Here is a 26,320-nt window from a genome sequence, read left to right on the forward strand (position 1 = left end):
GCTCACTGCAAGCTCTGCCTCCCGGGTTCACGCCATTCTCCTACCTCAGCCTCCCGAGTAGCTGGGACTACAGGCGCCCGCCACCTCGCCCGGCTAGTTTTTTTTTGTATTTTTTTAGTAGAGACGGGGTTTCACCATGTTAGCTAGGATGGTCTTGATCTTGTGACCTAGTGATCCGCCCGTCTCGGCCTCCCAAAGTGCTGGGATTACAGGCTTGAGCCACCGCACCCGGCTAACCACTGCATCTTAATGGGTTTTAGAAGGAGAGGAAAATCAGAGCCACACGAGTTGTCACTAAAAGTCTCCCCTCTTTTTTATGAGACGGAGTCTCACTCTCGTTGCTCAGGCTGGAGTGCAGTAGCGAGTCTCAGCTCAAGCAATTCTCCTGTAACTGGAATTACAGGCGCTCGCCACCAGGCCCATCTAATTTTTGTATTTTTAGTAGAGACGGGGTTTCACCACATTGGCCCAGCTGGCCTCAAACTCCTCACCTCAGGTGATCCACCCACCTAGGCCTGCCAGAGTGCTGGGATTACAGGCATGAGCCACCACGCCCGGCCTAAAAGTCTACCCTCTCTTTTACACCCATGGCCATCAGCTGCCACCTGATGCTTAAGAATGTAGATGTGGGCACTGCATGGCATCTCTTTAGAAACAGGCCTCCAGGCTCGTCTCTCCAGGTTAAGAACCCCTGCATTAAGGCAAGGGGTATTATTAGTAGTCGTGGTACACAGGTAACTACACTCTCATTGTCAGAAGAGTTAGCCACCATCAGTAACTTGGTGGGCATCTTTCTGCTTTTTCCTCAGTGAATTCATATGCACATTTATGTTATTAAACTTAAATAAATACTGTTCTAAATTTGATTCTTCCAAGGACAATATCTTAGAGATTTTCATGCCCATACATATAGGCCCATCTCATTCTTTACAACAGAAACAGGGTGTACTAATTAATTTCACAACTGCTACACTGATAATAATTTAATTGTTTGTAATTTTTTTGCTCTTCGTGTAGAGACAAATCTGTGGCGAATTTGTGTGTGTGTGTGTGTGTGTATGTGCATATAAATCTTTGTGTAAATGTACAAATATTTCTTTAGGATGGATTTTTAGAGATGAACTTGCTGGTTCAAAAGGTATTTTAATTTTTAATTTTGATAGCTACTGCTCGATTGCTTTGCAAGTAGGTTTCACCACTGCACACTTCATCAATCTGAGGGTGTTTATAGTCTATATGTAATCATTGTAAGTAAACAAAAATGTTCAACAAAATGAAAAATATCAATTTTGTCTGATGAATGAAAATGACCCCATTTTTATCATTTTAATTTGCATTTTCCTAATTACTAGTTAGATTGATGATCTTTATATTTATTTCCCTTTTTTTTGCTAATTGCTTATTTATTTCCCTTCTTTTTTTTTTTTCTATTGAGCTGCTTGATACTTTCTTTTTAACTCTTAGGACTTCTTTATATATTCCACTTATTCTTCGTTAGGTGTGTTGCAGATATTTTATCCCAGGTTTTCACTTATCTTTTAACTTTGTAATTTATGGTGCATGCAGAAGTTTTCAGTTGATATGACATAAATTTGTCTGAGGTTTATCTTTTTAGTCATGAATTCTGGGTTACATGTCTTCCTAAATAGAGCCTTTCTGCGATTAGACATAGTATTATACATAGGATTTCATGTAATTTCTTCTAATACTTTTTATAATTCTGTGGATTGCTTAATATTCAATTAATCAAGAACATTTTTAAGTACCTATTGGAGTAAAAAAGAAATAGGAATTCAAAGATTAGCATAGTGTCTGAGGGTAGGGAAAGCATGATAGACAAAAAAACAGGGCATCTCTCTTATGCTTCTAAGCCTTTTTAACTGTTTAGAATTAACGATCTTTAAGAACTTAATTCAGTTTTTCCTTCATTTAGCAAATGTATTAAATGCCTACTTGGCACCAGCAAGTGTGCAAGGCTCTGGGGATACGACAGTAGGGATGGATAGTGAACTAGATGAGCCCTCAAGGAGCTTAATGAGACAGTTGTCTGAGATGATTGCTGAAGGAATTGAGGGCTATATGGAGAAGTAAGAGAGAAGGTTAGAGATCTCCAGGCAAAGGAAATGAATATGGTCTATAAGCCATGTTAAGGAGTTGTGACTTTACTCAGAAGGCAATGGAGACCAAGTAAAGGAAGCATTTTAGCCAGAGAAGTGAAATAATCAGATTTGGTTTCTATAAGGTTACTCTGGCTAACATGTAAAGAATGGATAGTTGGGGCAAGACTGGAACCTGGGAAAACACACTGTTGTTAGGAACTTGTCAAGAGAGGACCATGGTGGCCTGATGGGTAGTTTCAGGGAAAGAGAAAGAAAGACTGATTCAAGAGAGATGTGAGATGAAGAAAAGCAACTGATGCTTGATTAGGTGGAGAAAAAAGGAAGAGACGAGGAGTCAAGGACAACATTCAGTTTTCGACTTTGAGAAGCTGAGTGGGGTGGATGGTGGAACCATTCATTGAAATAGGAAGTTGAACAGCAGCGTGTTTGGAGGAGATCACATACAGACATGTTAAATCATATTACACATGTTAAGCTTTAGATGCCTGTGCAATATCCAAGCCAGATATCTTGAAGGCAGTTGGTGGCTTTGCAGTTCAGGAGAATGACCAGCCTGGAGTTGAGGGCTGAAGGAATTGAGGACTATATGGAGAAGTAAGAGAGAACGTTAGAGATCTCCAGGCAGAGGAAATGAATATGGTGAAAGGTCTATAAGCCATGTTAAGGAGTTGTGACTTTACTCAGAAGGCAATGGAGACCAAGTAAAGGAAGCATTTTAATGATTAGCATTGAAATGATGTGAACATGAGGTCCGGAGTCACCAGGAGAGCACTAATGTAGACAACCAAGAATGTGTGGAAAACCTAGCATGATCCCAATCCAGAAATGAATGCATATTTCAGTTTGTTTCATGCACATTACAGAATGTGACTGAAAAGAATAACAAAAGTTACACCTGTATACTTTTAAAATTCTGAATCGCACAAATAAAATATTACATGGGAATTTCTAACTCAGACTTGAAACTTGGAGGTTGAGGCATGGGGGGAAGTACCAAATACTGTGGGGAAGGACAGTGGGTATCAATTATCATTTGAGTAAAAAAGAAAATTCATGACTTTTTATCCAGTCTGTAAACCAAAATTTTGAAAAACAAATAAAAATATCCATAGCTCCTTGAAAGAAGAAAGTGAGAGTATTGACAAGCAGCGTAAAGCCAGCATAGAAGGTAACCTAGGAAGAGTTTTAATAATCCAACAAAATGTATATTGTGTAAATTTGCCAGAAAAAAAAATCAAGAGTGATGTAAAGAAGAATAGGAAATAGTACAGGATAGAGACCTTGAAGCAGGACCAGGGATTGGCAAACCGTGGTCTCTGAGCCAAAGCCTGATTTTCTCAATAGTTTTATTGGAACACATTCATGCCCATTCATTGACATATTGAAGGTGGAGTTGAACAGTTGCCATAGAGACTATATGGCCCACAAAGCCGAATGTATTTACTCTTTGGCTCTACAAAATAACTTTGCCAGTCACTGTAAAAGACCAGTGAAAATGCACAAAGAAAGACAAGAGCATGTTTCAAAATAGTGGACAGAAACGCTAACCGGAGCAATGATATTACGGACTGAGCGGAGGGAAGCATAAACAGTATGATCTAGTTTACATCAGAGTACCACGTAGATTGCAAAGCCTGAACGGAAGAAAGACAGCCTCTTAACTGATCACTGCAGTTATTATTCAGCAGGTTTTGAGCATCTCTGATTTATGTAGATTTTTATGATTAATGCTATTAGATATGGCTTCTATACCAATATAAATTTAAACCAACCTAATATTCCTGAAACTCAAATGGAATCTCGATGATTTTTGGAAAGCTATTCCACAAAGACAACTTTACTACACTATACATTTGGGCAAGTGGGTAATCAACTTAGTTATACTAGATAGCCTTAGCTGTTCTATAAATACAGACCAAAAAATGAAAAATGTTTTCTCAAGTTATAGGAAGCCAGATTCATAACCATCCGTCACTTGCTTGGGCAAGTTACTGATAAACTCTGCAGAAAAATAACAAACAGTGTGTCCCTGCACCTTGGCTGTTGAAAATGAGATTCTTTCTCTGATTGATGTTAGCAGAGAGGCTTGTAAAAATGCATTTCCAACTGATTAGTTCAGAAAGTGTCAATCTCATGCAGTTTTATGACCTGCAGACTACATGCCAGATGTACATTTGCTTTTTATAAACTAACAAAGATGAATGACTAAATTTGAGCATTCCTCTTTGGCAACTGTACCATCTATTGCCTAAGGGAAGTCACTGTGGGAGCATTATGGCGGGGGAGAAGAGGGTAAGGAGCACGTAACCCTTAATTTACCAGATTCATGGAGATAAAATATAATATTTGGAAATACTTTTCCTATTGAGTCTTTTCTACTTTTGTTGAAGAATGACTACAAGGGAAAACCTGCAAGAATATCAGATATTTGTGGTGTTACTCTCCCAATCATATGCAACCATTCTAAATCCATCGAGTACGAACTAAAGGTACCATATCATAAAACACATTTGAAAGATTCCCCATAAACATCAGCGTATAACTATGATTGGGATGCAAAGGTTGAGGTTTTTTAAATTTTTTCATTTGTTTGGTTTTTTTTTTTTTTTTGAAACAGTTTCTCTCCCTATCACCCAGGCTGGAGCACAGCGGTGGGATCATCCTTCACTGCAGCCTCGAACTCCTGGGCTCAAGTGATCCTCCCACCCCAGCCTCCCAAGTAGCTGGGACTTCAGGTGCACACCACCGTACCTGGCTAAGTGTTCTAACTTTTTGTAGAGATAGGGTCTCACTATGTTACCCAGGCCTGTCTTGAATTACTGGGCTCAAGTGATCCTCCCATCTCGGCCTCCCAAAGTGCTAGGATTACAGGCGTGACCACTGTGCCTGGCTAATTGTTTTTTTGAAGCCAGAAATGATATGGGAGCAGTAGGTCTATAGTCTACTACTTCAGAAGTCCAAGTCTTAACAACTATGCTTCTATTTCTTTTAGAGAGAGGGAGGAAAAATGTTTTACATGATTATTATATATGCTCATGAAAAATAAGCCAATAGCACACTGTTGTCTTTCTTCCACTAGAAATATTGAGAAATATTTATGCATTTTTCATCTTCATGCCCTTTTGCCTAGGAAGGTAATATTTTGATAAGTTTATATGAAATTTCCAAATTCAGTTTCATTTGATTTTCTTTTTTTTTTTTTGCTTTGAGATGGAGTCTTGCTCTCTCACCCAGACTGAAGTGCGGTGGTGCTATCTCGGCTCACTGCAACTTCCGCCTCCTGGGTTCAAGCAATTCTTCTGCCTCAGCCTCCCAAGTAGCTGGGATTACAGGCGCCCACCACCATGCCCCTCTAATTTTTTTGTATTTTTAGTAGAGATGGGGTTTCACCATGTTGGCCAGGCTGGTCTCGAATTCCTTACCTCAGGTGATCCACCCACCTCAGCCTCCCGAAGTGCTGGGATTACAGGTGTGAGCTACTACGCCCAGCTTGATTATCTTAAAACATGATTTTAGTTTTCTCCAGAGAAATAAACGTGCAGTTTCAAATGATTAACAACTCATTATCTTAGAAATATAACAGACATGAAAATACATATACTATCATCAGGAAACCTTGTGTCATCAGATCTGCTTATCAGAAATCCTGACCCACACATTTTCATGTGTATGGAAATTATGGTAATAAAAAACTTAAACTATTAGTGTGAAAAGAGTCCAACTTCATAAATTTAATTCAGGTATTCACTTATTAAGCCTTTCCCCACTCCCCCAACTTAGTGAAGAGATTTTTAGTTACTGTCTCTGGATAAGCTAGGTCTCTGTCAATTTCAGGTGACAGAAAATTTAATTCAAACAGACTTAAGGAAAAAGGGAATGCCTTCATTTCTATAACTAAAAAGCCCAGCAGGTCAAATGCAGCTTATGGCAAAAACCTCAAAGGTTTTTGTGTCTGTGCCTGACCTGTTAGTTTTTCCTCCAGCCCTTGCTCTGCTTGCCTGGGGATGACTCCATTCCCAGAAGCTTCTATAACGGCAGCAAGGTGGCTGCAGCAATCTCAGCCACACAGCCTCATAGATCAAGCCTGGTTGAGGGGTAAGAATCTCTTTTTAGATTGTTCCTGAAATTCATTCTTGTTAGACATGTTAGGTCACCTGTACATTTCTGAACCAAACACGAAGTGAAGGTTATGCACATGGCCTAAGAGGTGGGGAAGGCCGGATACGCAAACAAAAAGTTTCATCTCTTGCCCAGAGAAAGGGAAATGGGTCCGGGGAAGAACAGTGTCCACTACATGTCTTCTTCAGATGGCCAAAATGACGTGCTGAGCCAGGTCTCCTCACGTCCTGTTTCTTACCTTACCTGTGTTGTTGCTGACCTGCCTTTTAGACTGGGCAATTTAATTCAACTTTGTCTGTTTCTTTTATCTCAGTTTGCTGTCAGATAATGAAGGGGCAAGCTAATATTCTATTAATAAGAATAGCCTAACGTAAATCAATGGCTAGTATAGTTTTTTTTTTTAAAGACTTTTTTAAATTGTGTAAATAAAACATAATGGTCATCTAGATATTTTCAGCTGAGCTTGCTATCATAGAGTCACACCCAGACTTGATACTTCAGTTGAAAGATTTTAAAACTATTTTGTCAGTTCTCCTAAGATTAAAGTCTTCAGAAACTGATATTTCTGTTAATCAATACCAATAAATGTAATTATCAAGGAGATAAAAATTCATGTTTTCAGCTGGGCTCAGTGGCTGAGCCTATAATCCCAGCACTTTGAGAGGCCTAGGCAGGTGGCTCACTTGAGGTCTGGAGTTCGAGACCAGCCTGGCCAAAATGGTGAGACCCCGTCTCTACTAAAAATACAAAAATTAGCCAGGCATGGTGGCAGGTGCCTGTAGTCCCAGCTACTCAGGAGGCTGAGGCAGGAGAATCACTTGAACCAGTTAGGCAGAGGTTGCGGTGAGCTGAGATCATGCCACTGCATGCCAGCCTGGGTGACAGAGGAAGACTCAGTCAAAAAAAAAAAAAAAAAAAAATCATGTTTTTCAACTGGTCAGTAAAGCCTGACCTTAAAAGATAATGTTATCAAATGATCATAACTTGAAACACTCAACTGCTACTGGATGGTTATAGCTTTTAAACAGAAGACTTACATGGGCCATTGAGTGTAGTGTGCCTTTGATGTTCCTGGAGAAAGCACTGGCAAATCCTTCTCATCCATTATTCCTTTCATGTCATCACTACTATAGGTCAGTTTTTCATGATGGATTTCTTATTATTTCTAATATTATGGCCGATTTACATTGACCACATTTTAATTAATACCTCCATTTTAGTCGGTGTATTCTAGGAGTCCAGGCTCTTGTTTAAAATTTGGGAAATGCCTGATTTTATCTGGAACACACTTAACCTTCCTCAGAAGAGCTATTCGTTGTCGTTGTTGTTGTTGTTGTTGTTGTTGTTGTTTGTTGTTGAGACAGAGTTATGCTCTGTTGCCCAGGCTGGAGTGCAGTGACCCCATCTCGGCTCACTACAACCTTCGCCTCCCAGGTTCAAGTGATTCTCCTGCTTCAGCCTCCTGAGTAGCTGGGACTACGGGCACCTGCCACCACGCCTGGCTAATTTTAGAGATGGGGTTTCACCATGTTGGCCAGGCTGGTCTCAAGCTCCTGACCCCAGGTGATATGCCTGCCTCAGCCTCCCAAAGTGCTGGGATTACAGGCGTGAGCCACTGCACTGGCCAGAAGAGCTATTTTATTGAAAGGTGGTTGGCTAGTCTCATCCATTTTATATTGATTTGTGTTTGCTACACTTCATAAACTTCACTTTCTGACCCTTCCCAAATTTTAGAGCTTCATCCTACATAGATTCCTATTTACCATACACACTGTGCTAACTCCTAGTGCATTATCTCTAAAATATAGGATATTTGAGTAGCTTTACTTATAACTAATCCATATGCCTTCATACTACTACTAATAGATTGTTCTAATCACCAATTTTTTATTTCTTACTCAGAACAAACATTGTATGATTCTTTTCAGCCATCTCTAATCCAAGTATTTACTCTCCGTGAACGCAGATGCAAGTAGATTTGTATGTCACGTAATGATGGGGATACGTTCTGAGATAGGTGTTGTCAGGCAATTTCATCACGGTGGGAGCATCGTGGCGTGCACTCACGCAAATCTAGATGACACAGCCTACTACACTCCTAGGCTACTCATCTGTACAGCATGTTACTCTACTGAATACTGAGGCAGTGGTAACACGGTGGTATTTGTGTATCTAAACATAGAAAAGGTACCGTAAAAATACAGCATTATTATCTATGGGACCACCCTTTTATATGTGGTCTGTCATTATGTGGCATATGACTGTGTTGTATTTCTGTTTCTTCTGGTTTCAAAAAGTGTGCCTGGTAGAAATTACTATCAGATAGTCAGTGGAAAATCACTTGATGTGAAAAAAAAAACAGTCAAGAAACAAAACTGATTCTACATTATGGCATTGAAAGGAAAATTCCCTTACTGGGGATCATTTCTCTCTACAGATGGACTCATTGACTGCATGGATCCCGATTGCTGCCTACAGAGTTCCTGCCAGAATCAACCCTATTGTCGGGGCCTGCCGGATCCTCAGGACATCATTAGCCAAAGCCTTCAGTCGCCTTCTCAGCAAGCTGCCAAATCCTTTTATGATCGAGTCAGTTTTCTTTTAGGATCTGATAGCACCCATGTTATACCTGGAGAAAGTCCTTTCAATAAGAGGTTAATGCTTCTTTTCTGTATGTAGATTTGTAATGATGTTATCAACAGTTACATATACTTTATGTGAAATACTCATGACTGTGAGCTTGAGGAAAGTGCTGTTTTTTAAATACAGTTTTTCCCCTTTCTGCAAAGTCTTCACCAAACTTTGCATTTCAAGCATTTTTAACACAGTTCACATACTTTGTGAATTTCAGTGCCTGAGACATAACAGGACATTACATTAAAGAGTCAATAAATCTTCATTTAACTAGTTGATTTTGTTGGCACAGTTGGAAATGTTTCAAAAGAAGCAATGAAAAGACCCCAAAAGGCAAAACAGAAGTGCCCTTTTTTTTTTAAGCTGAGCTCACTAAGTGATATAAATTATGAATTAATGTAATGGAACTACTGACGGCATGGCAGTAAGATTGCATAAGCTGTTTGACTGGTGCTTTACAGAGCAGTAATGACCTGAAAATAAACCAGTAAGTGAAAGCAGGTGTCTTGTGTCTCACTGAGCAAAAGAAGATGATTTACACCAGAACTCCTGGGTCTGCAGTAATTTAACAGCATTAATGCAGTTATAGCCAGCAGTTGATTAAAAGTTGTACAAATGTTCCTTATTGCCCCCTTAAATCTTATACTTCTTGGTCCCTGAAGATTTACAGATTGCCTCAGAATTAATTGGAAAGTCTACTTTTCTTCATGTGAGCACCATATATATGACTTATGAAAAAAGCACAGTTTATCATTTTAAAAATTCATCTCTAAATTATTGGTCTTGATAACACTCCAAAAAACAGATTGCCACAAATTAAAACCCAGGATAAACACAGGCATTTAGAGAATATGAATTACACTGAATTAAAAGGGACATTGTCTTGGGAGTATTTCAGGTCTGGTTTTTGTGAATAACGATTGATTGCATAGAATAGTGTTATTTTATCCTTAGGTTGAATTATCTATAAATCATGATAATGTTGGCCTGAAAAGACAGATGTTCATTCTCATTCTTCTACTTTTCCAACAGCCTTGCATCTGTCATCAGAGGCCAAGTACTGACTGCTGATGGAACTCCACTTATTGGAGTAAATGTCTCGTTTTTCCATTACCCAGAATATGGATATACTATTACCCGCCAGGATGGAATGTGAGTTAGTCCCATCACACTGTCTCTGAAGGATTTGAAATATAAAAACTAGACCTTCCTGTACCACTGTCATGTTTGATTGTCCTTTTTAATGTGGAAATGCAGCAACTTTTAGACTCTAGAAACTTGTGACAGTACATATGGCAGAGATTTAAAGTCATATACTCACATACTTCTTCAAAAGTTGATTTTATTTTCTAAGGCGTGGTGATAGTACTGTAGTTTTGTGGGAGAATGCTCTTTGTCTCAGCACATGTGTGTTGAAATCTTTAGGGGTAATATTTCATAATGTCTATAACTTGAGCTCACATGGTTCCGAAAAAAGAGTCAATGGAAAGCAAATTTGAAAAAAAAAAAATTGGTGAACTTGGTGAATACACATAGGGCACATGAGTATTTATTGTATAACTTTGGGAATATTCCTATAGATCTGAAACTATTTCATATAAAAGTTGGGAGAAAAAGTTGATTTTCCTTATAAAGCATATTAACTTAAGGAGATGTGTGTTGGTAGTTCTGTGGGATCCAGACAATTCACTAAGCAGACCTTGTTTTTTCTTAGGTTTGACTTGGTGGCAAATGGTGGGGCCTCTCTCACTTTGGTATTTGAACGATCCCCATTCCTCACTCAGTATCATACTGTGTGGATTCCATGGAATGTCTTTTATGTGATGGATACCCTAGTCATGAAGAAAGAAGAGAATGACATTCCCAGCTGTGATCTGAGTGGATTCGTGAGACCAAATCCCATCATTGTGTCATCACCTTTATCCACCTTTTTCAGATCTTCTCCTGAAGACAGTCCCATCATTCCCGAAACACAGGTAAAATATTCTCACAGGCAGTACTTGTAAATACAAGATCTTCAGATCATGTTTTGCCAGAGAATCTTAAAAATAGGTTATAGAGGCCAGGCACGGTGGCTCATGCCTGTAATCCCAGCACTTTGGGAGGCCAAGGCAGGCAGATCATGAGGTCAGGAGTTCAAGATCAGCTTGGCCAGCATAATGAAACCCCATCTCTACTAAAAATACAAAAAAAAAAAATTAGCCAGGCATGGTGATGAGCGCCTATAGTCCCAGCTACTTGGGAGGCTGAGGCAGGAGAATCGCTTGAACCAGGGAGGCAGAGGTTGCAGTAAGCTGAGATCGCACTACTGCACTCCAGCCTGGGCAACACAGTGAGACCCTGTCTCAAAAAAAAAAAAAAAAAAAAAACCATGGATTATGAAATTCCAGTGTCATCTTTAAGTAATTCTATAGAATGAATTATTTTGTGTGTGTGTGTGTGTGTGTGTGTCCTAGAGTAGATATTGTTATAGTAGGATATCTAGTTATTTCTTTCTTTCTTTTTTTTTTGAGATGGAGTCTCACTCTGTCGCCCAGGCTGGAGTGCAGTGGCGCGATCTCAGCTCACTGCAAGCTCTGCCTCCTGGATTCATGCCATTGTCCTGTCTCAGCCTCCCGAGTAGCTGAGACTACAGGCGCCGCCACCGCGCCCGGCTAATTTTTGTATTTTTAGTAGAGACGAGGTTTCACCGTGTTAGCCAGGATGGTCTCAATCTCCTGACCTCGTGACCCGCCTACCTCCCAAAGTGCTGGGATTACAGGCATGAGCCACCGCGCCTGGTTTATCTAGTTATTTCTCAAAGATCTACTCAAACAAAATACTTTTTCTTCAGGATATATCTTACATATTTATTAGTAATAGTCAAATGAAAATATAGCTTCAACTCAATCACTAATAATTTCTTTGCTCATTTATTTATTGAAAAAAAAACTTTAGTGTCTAAATGTACCTGACAGCTTGACCGACATTGTACCAAGTGCTACTGACACCACTCACTATTACACATGGCTATTAGTCTCAATAACTTACTGTTTAATTATTGTTATAAGTAAAAAGTGTTTTGGAAAAGGTAGTTTTGACAGAAAATATTCATTAATATAACTTTCTAAGGAATAGCCATGCGTTCCCCATTCGTTTCATCTACTGAAACATCTGAGGATTGTGTTCCATCCCACATGTTTCCAGTTAGAAATAACTTTCAGATCTTACAAGCAGGACATTAGGTATAATAATAATGGACTTTGCCAGGCGGCATGGCTCACTACTATAATTCCAGCACTTTGGGAGGTCAAGGCAGGAGGATGGATTGAGCCCAGGAATTTGAGACCAACCTGGGCAACCTGACAAAACCCTGTCTCTACAAAATATACAAAAAATTAGCCAGGTGTGATGGCATGCACCTGTAGTCCCAGCTACTCAGGAGGCAGAGGTGGGAGGATCACTCCAGGGAGGTCAAGGCTGCGTGAACCATGAGTCCCACTGCACTCCAGCCTGGGCGCCAGGAGTGAGACCCTGTTTCAAAAATATGTATATAATAATAATAGACTGTATTCGTAAAGAGGTAAGGAAAAATCTGAGGTCATTAAAATACACTAGCACATAGCAGCTTTGTCATAGTCACTGTCCAGATATGTATTGAACACCTGTTCTGTAGCAGGTGCTGTTATGTGGGAACAAAGCAGTAAACCGCTGAGATGAGGAGCCTGCTCTCACTGAGCTTCCCAACTCATGAGTGGAGAGAGGCAGTCAACAGAAACACGTCAGGTTGCGATGAGACTTACCAAAAAATAATAAAGCAGGGGACAGTGGATAGAGGTATGATCTAATGTAGTATAGTCTGAGAAAATCTCTTCAATAAGGTGACATTTCAGCACAAACTTTAAGCAAGTAAAAGAACAAGCCCTGAAAATAGAAGGGGATTTTTGGCTTGTTTGAGGAGTGGCAAAAAGGACAGGCAGCACGGCTGGAGTGAAGGCGGCAGTCAATAAATCACAAGCCATTGAAGACCATGGCGAAAATAACTCTTCGAGAATTGGAAGCCATTGAAGGTGTCTAAGCAGATCACTAACACTCACTGATTTCCGCCTTTAAGGAACTTCTGTGCTGAGAATATTCTATATTGGGCAAGGGTGGAAACAAGGAGACCAGTTAGGAAGCAACTTCAGTTGTCCACAGGAGAAATTTTGGTGACTTGGACAAAAGTCTTTGAGGGTAGAAGTAGACACGGAAGAGTGGAGTCCAGGAAAGAGGTTGAAACTAAAGAGGTAAATTTGGGAGTCATTCGCATATAAATATAAAGCACTGGGGGAGATCACCTAGGGAGGGAGTACAGATAGAGACTACAAGAGGTGAGCCAGAAAGGTCTAGGATAACAAAAAAACAAAAAGGCTCACAGGCAAAGTTGTTGCAGCAGCAACACCTCGGGGATTCATTGTGAAGTGGTCAAGCCAACTTTGAGCTGAAACTTTAAGAAGTTCATTGTAACCTCAATCAATTTAATACTTCCTCCCCAGGCCCATCTTGCAAGAACTCTAGACTTCATAGTCAGTCCTAAAATAGACTTTACCTAGAGTCAGTATCTGTCTGTAAGTGTCAAATTTTTAGCAAACTAGGGCATTAAAATGGGTTTCAGATAGTCAACAATTCCATGAATACATGGAGTCTTTACTGCATTCATTCATGCAGTAGGCAAATATTTCATAGAAATGTACTGAGAGCCTACTGTGTACAAGGTACTTGACTAGGATAAAAAGAAGAATAAGACATGCATCCTGCCATTCTAAATGTGATAAAGATTTTAAGGAAAAATCGTACAAGTTCAAAGGAGAGGTCAATTCCTGAGTAAGCCAAAGAAAGAATGACTGAGGAGTTTGGTCTTAAACAAGGATTAGGCTAGAGAGGGAGGAAAGCATGTTTCAGATTGAAGATGTGTAAGCAACAGTGGAGTGGCAAAAACAAGTCATGTTGTGGAGGGGATAATGGGGAAGGAGGCAGAAGATGACCCCAGGGCCAGTTTATGAATAGACCTGAGGCGCAATCCAGTGGGGACCTTGAATTCTTTAGGTGATGCAAAACCCAGGCCCCAATGGAGTTTTTTCAGCATTTCTCTAAAGTTAACTCAAGTGGCAAAACGCACTTGATAGAAGTGCAGAAGATACTGAGAGAAGAGAGAAATGAGTGAACAGGGTCTTCTTGTGACGTGTATATCCATGCGTATCCAGGGCTCACATGGAGGGGGCCTTGCAGTCACAATGGTAGTGGAAATGAGGAAGAGGGAACACATTAGACAGGGACTGGGAGATAGAATTGGCAGGACATGGTTCCTAACCGAATGCTTAACAGGATCAGGAATAGGATTTACAGCTCACGCAGCTGGCAAAAGTAGTCCTGATGGTTTATTTTCCCACTTTGGCTGGATTTACCTTTCCTTCTAATGCACAATAACATGGTCAAGTTAAATTACATCAGAGGAACACATGCTTTAATGAACAGAATTACAGATACTAAAATCAAGCATAACACATGATAGTTTGAAATAGAGAGGCAGCTTCTGAAAGTCACAGGAAATACATACAATATTCATAAGAGAGTCCCTTACTCATGAACGACCTATCAAATGGATGGGAAATTATTTTGAAAATAAATTAAGAGGCAGCAAATGATGGGCTTTAGGGTTAAATCGCATATTATCAGGACCATTCTGGAGTCACCGAATCTATTTTTCAAACTAACTCATTGATATTTCACTGATTATGGGGGAACAATGAGTTATCTTTAAACCTTTCACCCTAACAACCTACAGTCTTACAAAAGTACCCTCAGCCTTAAATGTAATGGTTTCCCCACGTCTACACAGTTTCTATATGTTTGTAAACTATTTTGCTTAAGACCGTTTTGTGGCTGAATTCAGTCAGCATGTTTGAAGGAAAACTCCAATGGTAATAAATGTGTGTATCTACATTAGAAATGCCTCTTACTCTACTGTGCCACATCGCATCCCTCTTCATGCCAACACCGACTGACAGGCCAGAATGGAAGTTTCCTTCGTCCATTCATTTGTGCTACTTCCAGCTGTGTGATTGTTTATATTGAAGCTGACAGCTCTACCCTCAGTACAAGGGGTCTTGGAGGGTTTTACTGAAGTTATTAAAGTCTGGAGATGGCAGATACACAGCATCTTTAACTGTTCTATGTGGAGGTGTTGGGGAAAGGGGAAACATTGCTGAACACTGAATCAGTATCCTGAGATCTTTCCAACATGAAAAGGCAGTCCTTTCTATCTGAATAATGGATCTTGATAGGGCAATATGAGGAAGGCTTTGAGAGTACTGTTTAATTCTTCGTGGAGAAAGTAGTGAGTTCCTGGTGCACGTTCTTGAACACAGATAGCCTTGCACTTACAGCCTGTGTGGAAAGCCGAGGGAGAGCTGTTCTTATTCATCAAACTCACAGGAGCATTGGTAAAGAGAATCTGAACTCTTTAGAAAAATTGTATATGCCACATGAAATACATTTTTCAAAATAAGTAATGTTTTGGCATAATGTATTTTGCATTTGTTAATATAAATGTTGTCGGCATTCACGGAGCTGGTCACACTGGTAATCTGTGGGGTTAAGAGTATAATCTTTTTTTAATTTGTAAAGGAGATAATTCTTATGCACATAATTATATTCATTTTTACAGTCCAGTTTCAAATAAAAAAGTGTGAATTGATAGGTTCTGTGTGCATTTAATAACATAATAGTTGCTCTCTAGGAGAAATTTTATGGAGCTTTAAAATATTACCTAATTTACCATCATACCAAAAACCCATGGTAAGTTGGAGCTCAATCTTTAATTATGACAAGGTGCTATTATTACATTACCTCTCAACATGGATATGGAATTTGCTACACTTTAACCCAAATGATTGGGTCTTTTTTGTTATCCTTACTGTCTTTATAGGCTGTGACCAGCCAGCTGATGAGGCTGTAGGTATTGGTTTAGTCCCTAAATGAGCCAGCTGGCACAGGCCAGATCTTTGGCCTAGACTGCATCCCTGTTCCGAGCTAACCATCTTACAAATGTCTGCTCTAATTCTCCAGGGTGATGGGGTGAAAGATGGGTTAGTGAGAATCCACTGTGACTACTACACTAACGAGTCAGTGCATGTCAGCCTGATGGAGCAGTCACAGTGCTTCCTGTGTGAAGAGTAGCACCCGAGGTATGATTAACTCAGAATAAATGACAAGAGGCTTTTAGGAAGAGACATTTGGGCTGGCAGCAGAGTTATTTTTAATTATTGAATAAGATAACAGCTCAAATGCATATTTGTGAATAGTGATTCTTTTGTGTCTTATTTTAGTTGTCCGAAAGCAACTAAAATAAACACATTGTCTTTAAGAGTAACTACACTAAGACACAAAGAGTCACTATTCACAGATATAGTGAGTATATACTACATAAATATATTTTCTCTAATAGTCATACATGATCACAGTTTGAAACTTCTGCTTTATTCAAACTTAGGTACTCCACGAGGAAACTACAATTCCAGGAACAGATTTGAAACTCTCCTACCTGAGTTCCAGAGCTGCAGGGTATAAGTCAGTTCTCAAGATCACCATGACCCAGTCTATTATTCCATTTAATTTAATGAAGGTTCATCTTATGGTAGCTGTAGTAGGAAGACTCTTCCAAAAATGGTTTCCTGCCTCACCAAACTTGGCCTATACTTTCATATGGGATAAAACAGATGCGTATAATCAGAAGGTCTATGGTCTATCTGAAGCTGTAGGTAAGTTCCATATAAATCTTTGCTGCAATGAAGTTTTTCTCAAAGCCAGAACTATCATAAATTAATTGTAACCGAAGGAAGTCAGTGGATAAACAGAATATAAAGAGAATAAGGTTGTCCTAGGGATATTATACCTTGGCTAGTTTAGATCTACGATGGGAAAAGGAATGTACTCCATGTGGCAAGAAGAAAATATCAGTCTTTCCTGGCTGAAATTCTGTTGTTGAGGAATGCTCTGAGTGAGATTTCAGCTTGTCACATCCTTTTTCCCCCCATGTTTCTTTCCTTATTATGTCCGTTTCTTTTTTCATTTTCTTCTCTTTATAATTTTACCTCCCTGGATTTCCTTATTTGTTTTCGTGTCTGTATTTAACACTAATGTATTTTCAATGCATATTGATATTAAACAGGATAGCAGACATTTGTGTCCATGAATTACATTAGCTGTTTTCACTAGAAGGGCCAGTTCATTCAGTGAAAGGACAATCAAACCAGTTGTTTTATTGAATGACTGGACAACGCAATCAAAGTGTGACGTGTTGAGAGACAGAGAGAAAGAGATTAGGTATATAGTATAGCTTCAAGCTCCGAACATCAGAAACTAAAGAATGATATGTTTTTGTTTTAGTTTTTACCTTAAAATAGGATATTGTACTCTGATATTAATAGGTAATTTGGATTTGAATTAGTTCAAATCAATCCAGTAGTTGCCACTTCTCCTTTCATTCTTTCTAAATTTTAAAATCCCTGTTTCATTGTGAACCCTGGAAAGTTTTTCATCTGTGATTTATTCATATCACTGCTAGTTTGTTTATTTCTGATAGTAATATGTCAATATAATGTCATAATCTGGCTAGTTTTTTTGTTCCATTGAACCTTACTTATCATAAATATTTTCCATGATTTAACACTCCTGAAAACTAAAGAGTTCTAATTATTCAGATGGCAAACATTATTTTTACTTGTTATCTAATCACTATTTGAGGCTGATCTAATTACTTAACCAGCTGCCCAATCTGGACTTTATTTTGTGCTGTGAACCCCTCATGAAGGGGTGGTATGGGGAAGGAAAACACTCATTTTCTGTTAAATCAGTAGAAAATAATATTTGGAGATCATTTTTTAAAAATCTTGTATATGGTCAAATCTTCTTAAATTAAAAAATAAACTGCTCACAAATAAGTGGAAATACAGTCTCAGAACACAGATGCGAAAAAGGCAGTTTTTTCCAAGTAAGAAAATAAATTGCATTTCCCCCAGTAGTTGGAAAGATGAGCTGTGATTTGTTTGGATTCCAGTGTCAGTTGGATATGAGTATGAGTCGTGTTTGGACCTGACTCTGTGGGAAAAGAGGACTGCCATTCTGCAGGGCTATGAATTGGATGCATCCAACATGGGTGGCTGGACATTAGATAAACATCACGTGCTGGATGTACAGAACGGTGAGCTCTTGTTCATAGATAGCTGATATGATATCGTAATGTATTGTTCATAGATAGCTAATGTCGCCTACTTTCCAACTCACGAGATCGTAGCAACATTTTATCCTATCCATGCTGTAGGATTAGAAATGGCAGAAAAAGAATAAAGGTGAATTTTTAAAGATTATAAAAGCCTAAAGTGGGAACTATATAACACTTTCTTAATAGACTTTAAAATGTTCATGTATTCATCGCCAAAACGATCTTCCCATCAGAATGTGAAAGACTGACTTTGGTGTTGCAGTGAAGGATCTCCGAGTGGGAGTCCTCAGCACGGATTCACCTAGCGTGTCTCATTCCACAGCGAGTCAGTGAGTGTGAGCCAAAGTACTGTAGAAAGGTTTACCAAAAATGGAGGGAGGGGGATTTGTTTTTAAAATAAAGAAAAAAAAAATCATGTGACTTCACCGAAATATTTTTACTAGATTTTAATTCTTGGGTAATTATTCTGATTATCTAGATTTTTTTTTTCGGTTCTTAGACTATTAGGGAAATAAAACATTCTGCCACTCAAATGGGGTCACATATATTGTTACTTGACTTGATGAATATTAGGGGAAAAAATGAATAATCTGAGAAAAAAGCAAGAAGCAAAAGTGTTCCTAGGAGTAGACCTGATAATGTGCTAGTGAATATGCTCTGAAGAAACATGTTTCAGATGCCGCAAACCAAAAGAGGAATATGTGCAAAATATGACCAGCCTAATCTCATCAAGAGTGTTATTTATATGAAACACAATTCTGTTGTCTAGGCTATGTTTCCAACATTTTGCCCACATACTAGCTGCATCTCAGACAACTTAAAGGGTGCTCTGCTAGAAAAGCAAGACCTTAAGTTAGTCTGTTATACTTTGGCCTCCCATCCTAAACCATATCATACTAGTACTCTACTTTTACTGATAGCCAGAGAAAAAAGTCACAATCTCAGCAAAATAATCTAGCTCTTGACTTTGCAGAGGTTTTTGGAAGGGTCAGAATGTTGACTTGACAGTGTAGTACAATTAAATGTTTATAGTTAATGTCACTTTTTCAGATTAATGTTGCTTCAATGTTCATTCCTCCTTAAAACAATTTTTTGTGGGTGTTGGAGAGTGTGCATTTTAACCTTCCAAATATATGCGGTCTAAAGTAGTTTTCAGACCAGTGCTTGAAAATGCTCTTACTGCACCGGATGCTGTGGCTTTTGCCTGTAATCTCAGCACTTTGGGAGGCCAAAGCAGGTGGATCACTTGACGTCAGGAGTTTGAGACCAGCCTGGCCAACATGATAAAACCCTGTCTCTACAAAATATACAAAAATTAGCCATTTGTGGTGTTGCACACCTGTCGTCCCAGCAACTCAGGAGGCTATGGTGGGAAAATCGCTGGAACCTAGGAGGCGGAGGTTCCAGTGAGCTAAGATCGTGCCACTGTACTCCAGCCTGAGTGACAGAGTGAGACTCTGTCTCAAAAAACAAAACAAGGAAGAAAATGCTAGTGCCTTCCCTCCAGGAAATAATAGTCTGAGAAAATCAGTAGTAAGGAAAAACAAACAAATAAAAAAGCAGAAAAACCCTTCCCTGCTTCACTATTTTATAGCAGTATATTAAGCTCTGCACCCCTTCCAGTTATGTCCGGACATCAGGATGCAGTTCAATTTGCACCCCAAATTAAGCAGAGCTGCTGTCTAGTGCCACATGCAGCACACAGTGAAAAGGTGGGACTCCTGACCAAGCAGGGGACTCCAGTGTTCTCTCAGAGCCTCTCAACTCATCAGTGGTGTCTGGAGCAGTAGTAGTCTCATTCTGTTATATTAGTAGCACAAGGTTCAATCCTGGTCTTTTAAAATGAGAGGCCATATGCCAAACATGCTAATAGCTGCTCTTGATGACATTATGTAAAATTATATTTCACACAGTTTGAACATATTTCTGTATTCCTTCAGAAGCCCTCTACAAACAAAACTAGGGGAAACGTCTCTAGATGCCATTTAGTTATGATGGCATTTATTTTATAGGGTAAAGTTCATAACCAATTAGCTACAGGATTTCACTAAAGAGATTACAAATCAATAGGAAAACTACAGGCATCTCTGTAGCTCCAAAAAAGCCCGTGCCTCTGTAATTACCATTGTGTGATACAACACAGGATACTATATTCAGGAGGATTCAGCAATGTGTAGATATTCTGTGTATGTATAATATAAATACACACATATTCTAAACCAGAATAACATATGGTTAACTTCTATTAAAATATCAGGGCAGATGTAAAAACCAAACTTTCCAAAATGCTGTCCTCAAAAAAAAATGTTCTAAATTATAAAATATATTTAGGCCGAGCACAGTGGCCCACACCGGTAATCCCAGCACTTTGGGAGGCTGAGGTGGGCAGATCATTTGACATCAGGAGTTCCAGACCAGTCTGGCCAACATGGTGGAGCCCCGTATCTACTAAAAATATAAAAATTAGCCAGGCATGGTGGTGGGCACCTGTAATCCCAGCTACCCGGGAGGCTGAGGCAGGAGAATCACTTGAGCCAGGGAGACGGAGCTTGCAGTGAGCCAAGATTGTGCCACTGCACTCCAGCCTGGGCAACAGAGCAAGACTCCATCTCAAAAATAAATAAATAAAATAAAATATATGTTATTTTTAAATGTGAGATAACCTCAGCCACAAGGTGAACAGATTGCAGTTTAGAATTTTATCCAAGAACATTTTGACAAGTAGTGGCTTTCCAAAGTGACATGTGTCTAATTGAATAAACAAAGTGATTTGTAGTCATGACAAGGTGGATGAGCTATAGAAAGACATGAGGGAGAAGATGGAAACGTAGATGCTGACAGTTATTCGTGCAGGCACCCTGAAACATGGAAATAAATATTCTAATGTTCATCTTTCTGTTCTGCCATCATAGAGAAGAAGCATGAAGGGCCAATCGTTCAAAGTAATGACTGAATAAATCAGATGTCGTAGAGCGGTAGTCTGACTTGTAGGATTCTTCTGATGAAAATTACACAACTGGCTCTTATAGGAAATTATAGCTCCATGATTATCAACTCACGTAATCACAGAAAGAAGAATCTTAGATATCATTAATGCATTCTTTGAATATTCAAGGCAAAATGCATTTCACCTCTTGTTATGATCTAGCCTTATTTAGCTTATTTTTCTTAAATTTGAATAAACCTGTTTTATTTCCCCTGATTTCTTTATGTAAATTTGCTATGATTATTACATCACCCAAATAGCAAAGCATTAAAAAAGTAATCACAGAATGCACCTAAAATGTGCTGAGCTATAAGGAGAACATAATTATTCTAATTTCTTCTTCACTTTAAAATTATCCCAAAGTGGGGGAAAAAGCACTTTCTCAAGTTTCCTGATTGTGCTTTCGTGGGATTATTCTTTTAACAGTGTATCTGCTAAGAAGGAGAGTCGTTATATCTGAGAACTGCTTTGGAACATAGAACATTCAATAAATATAATATATGCCTCTCTAAAGTGAAAGCAGCAGGTGGTGTATACAGATGAGAACACATTGAGAAGTGTCATAAAATATGCATGGAACAATAGCAGCTGACTACCCCGTGTGCATCACACCGCACTGGAGCCATTGATCTGTATATATCAGTGGCAAAAGGAATAAAATTAGAATCTCAACTCAAATCTAATTTCTAACTATGAAAATATTTAACATTCATTTGGAATCTTTTCTCCGATTTTCACTGAAGACCGTAAAAGAGCAGACTGGCATTTTGTCTTGATAAAATTATTGGCACTTCCATGCCTTAAAGCAGAATTCACTTTAAATAATACATTGGTCTTCCACAACAGTTTTGTCATGTTTGACATTTTGAATAACTGCATGTGTATGCATTCTCCTATCAGATGAGAGTGTACGCACGAATAGTCTTTGACAGTATAGGTAGAGTTAAAATAAGCCTGTATTATCATTAACAGCTTTGGAGTTTGATATTTTCTACCTTTGTTTTCCATAAAGTTTGTTAACTTTAAAGAAAATTATAAATTCAAAAGAAATTTATATTCCTGGTGCACATTTTTATTAATTGAATATTTTCAATATTGATTAATAATTAGGCAAACTTGTTATTCCCTAAAGAATATTATGTAGAGCCTGTTTTCAAACCTAGTTGCACGTGAAGATCATCTGGAGAGTTTTTCTAAATTTCAGGGCTAGGGCTGTACCTCAGACAAATGAAACCACCGCCGCTCTGGGTGAGAAGCAGGCATTAACACTTTTTGGCAGCTCCCCAGGCCATTTCAGTGTACAGCCATGACTGGTCATCGCTGAGGTTGAGAATTGGGGTTTTAATTCTTCTTAGTCTTTTGTTCCTTTCGCCAGACATGACTTCAGTTCACAGTAGACAGCACTTTTTGTGTATATCGTATGTACTTTATCATGTAATATTTTACGCTAGGTCATTGAATACAGTTCTTTCCAATGGAGCTTCAAATAAGAATGTCTTAATCCAGACCTAACAGGCATTGAATTATAGTTAAAACAATCATGAACATGTTTGCTTTTCACCTTTACACTTTTTCATCATAAGAAAAAAACACACTTTATTTCTTGTAGGTATACTGTACAAGGGAAATGGGGAAAACCAGTTTATCTCCCAGCAGCCTCCAGTCGTGAGTAGTATCATGGGCAATGGGCGAAGACGCAGCATTTCCTGCCCCAGTTGCAATGGTCAAGCTGATGGTAACAAGCTACTGGCCCCAGTGGCGCTAGCTTGTGGGATCGATGGCAGTCTATATGTAGGCGATTTCAACTATGTGCGGCGGATATTCCCTTCTGGAAATGTAACAAGTGTCTTAGAACTAAGGTATGTCTTTCTAAATGTGGGCTTTTAACCAAAGCTAAACCTGCCTTTTAAAAAAATATTGAGTCTGATGTACTAATTTATTCATATAAAAATACCATCCCAAGGTTTACAATTTCCCCCAGAAAGAAGCCAGATTCTTGCTTTAAGTTAGAAGCACAGCACATATATATTGTTCCATAAGTGTATTAAAGAGCATAAAGTCACCCAGTATATCAAATATCTTACTGATTTCAGTGAATTTTCTGTGCTCTAAAATGATAGAGCTATGATTCTTAAATCTCTTTTGTTTTCTTTAGAATAACCCTGTGAAATAGGCATAGCTCTTTTATTTCAGTGGTTGAAATTAAGGCATAAAATATTTTCCTGTGATTTCAGGACCTGATATTAAATGAACTAAGGCTATGACTTTTAACTAGAATATTGGATCCTCAGGTTGGGTTAATCCATTAGCCATAATGACAATAGGAAAAGTAACATATTGTCTTTGCTTTGTTCATTTAAGTGTGATTTTCAAATCAGCCTATTCTGTACGTTAGTTGGTAAGCCCTAGACTACAAAATTCATTTCCAGTATCATTTCTGCCAAGTTGGCAACTTTCCATACAAATAATTAAATCCCAGAATTCAACTCATTATATTTTAGAAGCCTTTTCTAACTGTGCTTTCTTTTTTTTACCTGTTTTTACCTGCTTCCACCAAGAAATAAAGATTTTAGACATAGGTAAGCATCATACCTTAAGGTTATTGTATATTTTCAAATATCCTTTTTACGTTGCAATGTGACCCTCTAAAATTGTTTTCTAAGAATATTTCATCATGAGAGAGGAAACAGTATCACAGATCATCAAAGGAATTAAAAGCGCTTAATTGGACAATTATTATACAATATATTGCAAGTTATTTACGTGGTATAATTTGAGAAACTTTTTTCAGTTGGTTCACAAAATAAATTTCACTACAAAAAAGTATAAGGAGTATCTCTGTATAACAAAAATGATTTCCAAGCATTAATTACTGACCGACACAATCTAAGCCATGTTGAACAGAATGAAACCTGAAGCACAGTAGGAAGGTTTGAGAAGGCCTGCATTGTTCCATGAATACCCAGGACAGGCTGTTTTTATTGGAGACTCTTTAAGAAAAAGAATCTAGAAATACTTTTCCTTGGCAAATTTTTTAAAACGTACAATTATGTGAACATGTGGCTTGGCAGAGTGAGAGACCCCAAAGCTGAAGCTTAATTATTAGCTTCCTGGTAAATTCCTCTTTGCCTATAGTTTATATTTTCCTAAGTTGGAAGAATTACTGGATTTAAGAAGTAATGTTTTCATTGCCATTATTATGGAGGAAACGACTTTCTTCAAAGTGAAGGACAAATATAGTTGAAGCAAATATATAGACTCAGAAGTGTTTCATGTTCCACTTTCTGTGTACACGGAGCTGCAGAAGATACAATAAAGACTTGTATGGACACATTTGATTGAAAAACTTTGCGAAGGATAGAAAAAAAAAGGCGGGGAAAACCAATGTTTTAAAGTAAAGCTAGCAAAAAGCTAGACAGGTTAGAAATGCTAGATCTATTTTATCTCATTAAAATAGCTAAGGAAATGATATCACATGGAAACAATAATATTTTATGTGAGGTCTTTTAGATGAATTAGTCAACAAAACCCCTTTAACCTGTTGTGTAGTGATTGACAACTAGCAAACGAAAACCAAAGTTCTACTGAAAGATGGATAGCTGTTACATATCAGGGTGACCAGACGTGGCCCCATGATCTTTTCCTGAGATCCCCTATTGATCTTATACTCTCAGCTAATAGCTTAGTCACATGCTAAAATCAGCACTTCATCTCTGCAGAATACTGAGCATGCAAAGCTCTGCTCTCAGAAACCATAGTAGAATATCAAAAATTTTCTTGTCTTGTTTTCTTGGTAGCCATGGAGAAAAGAGGGAAGACAGACAGGTTGCACACCAACTAAATGTGAAAGTGCTGGAGGCAATAGAGAAAAAACTATCCAAGCAGCTACCTTTTAACAAGCAGGCCTATTCCATGCCAGGCATGGTGCCAGATATTTTATATCTGTTATTGCAGATCCACACAGCAGTCCTTCAGGGTTATAGATGACATAGTAGAGGCTCCAGGAGGTTACGTATCTTCCCCAAAATACATGCCTAAGAAATGGGTAGCAGACAGTTAAACCACTCTGAAAATATGTTCTTTCCACTGCACCACACAGCCGGTTTTTCTGTCTCCCAATGCCTAAGTTTCTAGGGGCTCATGCCCTGGGTATGCAAAAAGTGAGACTTACTTCACAATCATTTTACCTGTTACTTAAAGCCATAATCTCTCCCTCTGGGGAAAAAAAATCTCTGAGGTTAGAGTTACATCTTTATTTAAACAGTAGGAATTCATTTTGTACTAACTTCTGGTGTTTGGCAGTGATACTATTGTAATCCCTCTCTCATGATCCTCCATAACCCTTCTCCTCTGTCCATCATCCTAACTACATTTGCGCTTCTGCAGTTCCTTTATGTGCCGTGCATGCAGAGTACACTTTTTGGCTTTTATATGGATATTTAATTGTATGAAATAAATCATGTTAACTGATCACTTACCGCATGTTAGGCACTTTGAGAAATAATAATGTAAGACAAAGTACCTGTTCTCAGAACTCACAGTCTAGCGGGGGAGACAAGGTATATACGTGACAAATTAAATAACATTTTCAGTATCGTTCTTTGACACTTAATCATACCTGTGGTCCATGGTTTCAAATGTGAGGATAGTTCTGTGAAGGAAGAGATTACTGGGAGATGACGGTATGGTAAGGAAACGTTCTCTGGAAGGGCTGATATTTGAGCTAGGTCTAAAAATGAAGTCTGCTGAAACAGAACAGCAAGAAGAAAAGAGGGCAGTCATGAAGAAGTAGAGAAAGCAAGTAAAGTGACCGGGGACTGGGGGAGAGCTGAGCAAGACATGTTCTGAGGGTAATCAGACCCACCTGAATGGAGCAGGGGGTTCATGGTGGTAATCGTGAGAGATACAGGCACAAAGGCAGGGGAGGGCCAGATTGCCTGGGGCCTTGAGTGCTCTAGGGAATTATTCTCTCCTGTAGGATACCTGAGACAGTGGGGACCCATTTTAGCATCCTGAACAAGTGGCATACGCAAAGTGGCATACTGAAAGGAAGAATAACTTGGTGTCAGAGTTCAAAATGACTCGAGATGAGATCAGTTAGAAAGCTGTTGCACTATGAGATGCTAGATAACCTAAAACAGGATGGTTAGCAGTGAAGGAAGCCAAGCGATAAAGGGAAGGAGAGAATGGAGAGTCTTTGTCTAAGTGGTAAGAAAGAGG

The 26,320-nt window shown here is 38.8% G+C and overlaps 1 protein-coding gene across 1 annotated transcript in view; it reads left to right on the plus strand.

Annotated features, from left to right (window-relative positions):
- Positions 1–26,320, plus strand: part of TENM3 (teneurin transmembrane protein 3) — a 657,776-nt gene that overhangs the window by 577,037 nt on the left and 54,419 nt on the right. The window contains exons 14-19 of the mRNA XM_025385351.1: positions 8,677–8,893; positions 9,906–10,025; positions 10,588–10,849; positions 16,384–16,651; positions 17,950–18,093; positions 22,710–22,959. Of these exons, the coding sequence (XP_025241136.1) occupies positions 8,677–8,893; positions 9,906–10,025; positions 10,588–10,849; positions 16,384–16,651; positions 17,950–18,093; positions 22,710–22,959 (1,261 nt within the window). The remainder of the gene's footprint in view (positions 1–8,676; positions 8,894–9,905; positions 10,026–10,587; positions 10,850–16,383; positions 16,652–17,949; positions 18,094–22,709; positions 22,960–26,320) is intronic.

This window comes from Theropithecus gelada, chromosome 5 (genome assembly GCF_003255815.1).
Source record: "Theropithecus gelada isolate Dixy chromosome 5, Tgel_1.0, whole genome shotgun sequence".
Lineage (NCBI taxonomy): Eukaryota > Metazoa > Chordata > Mammalia > Primates > Cercopithecidae > Theropithecus > Theropithecus gelada.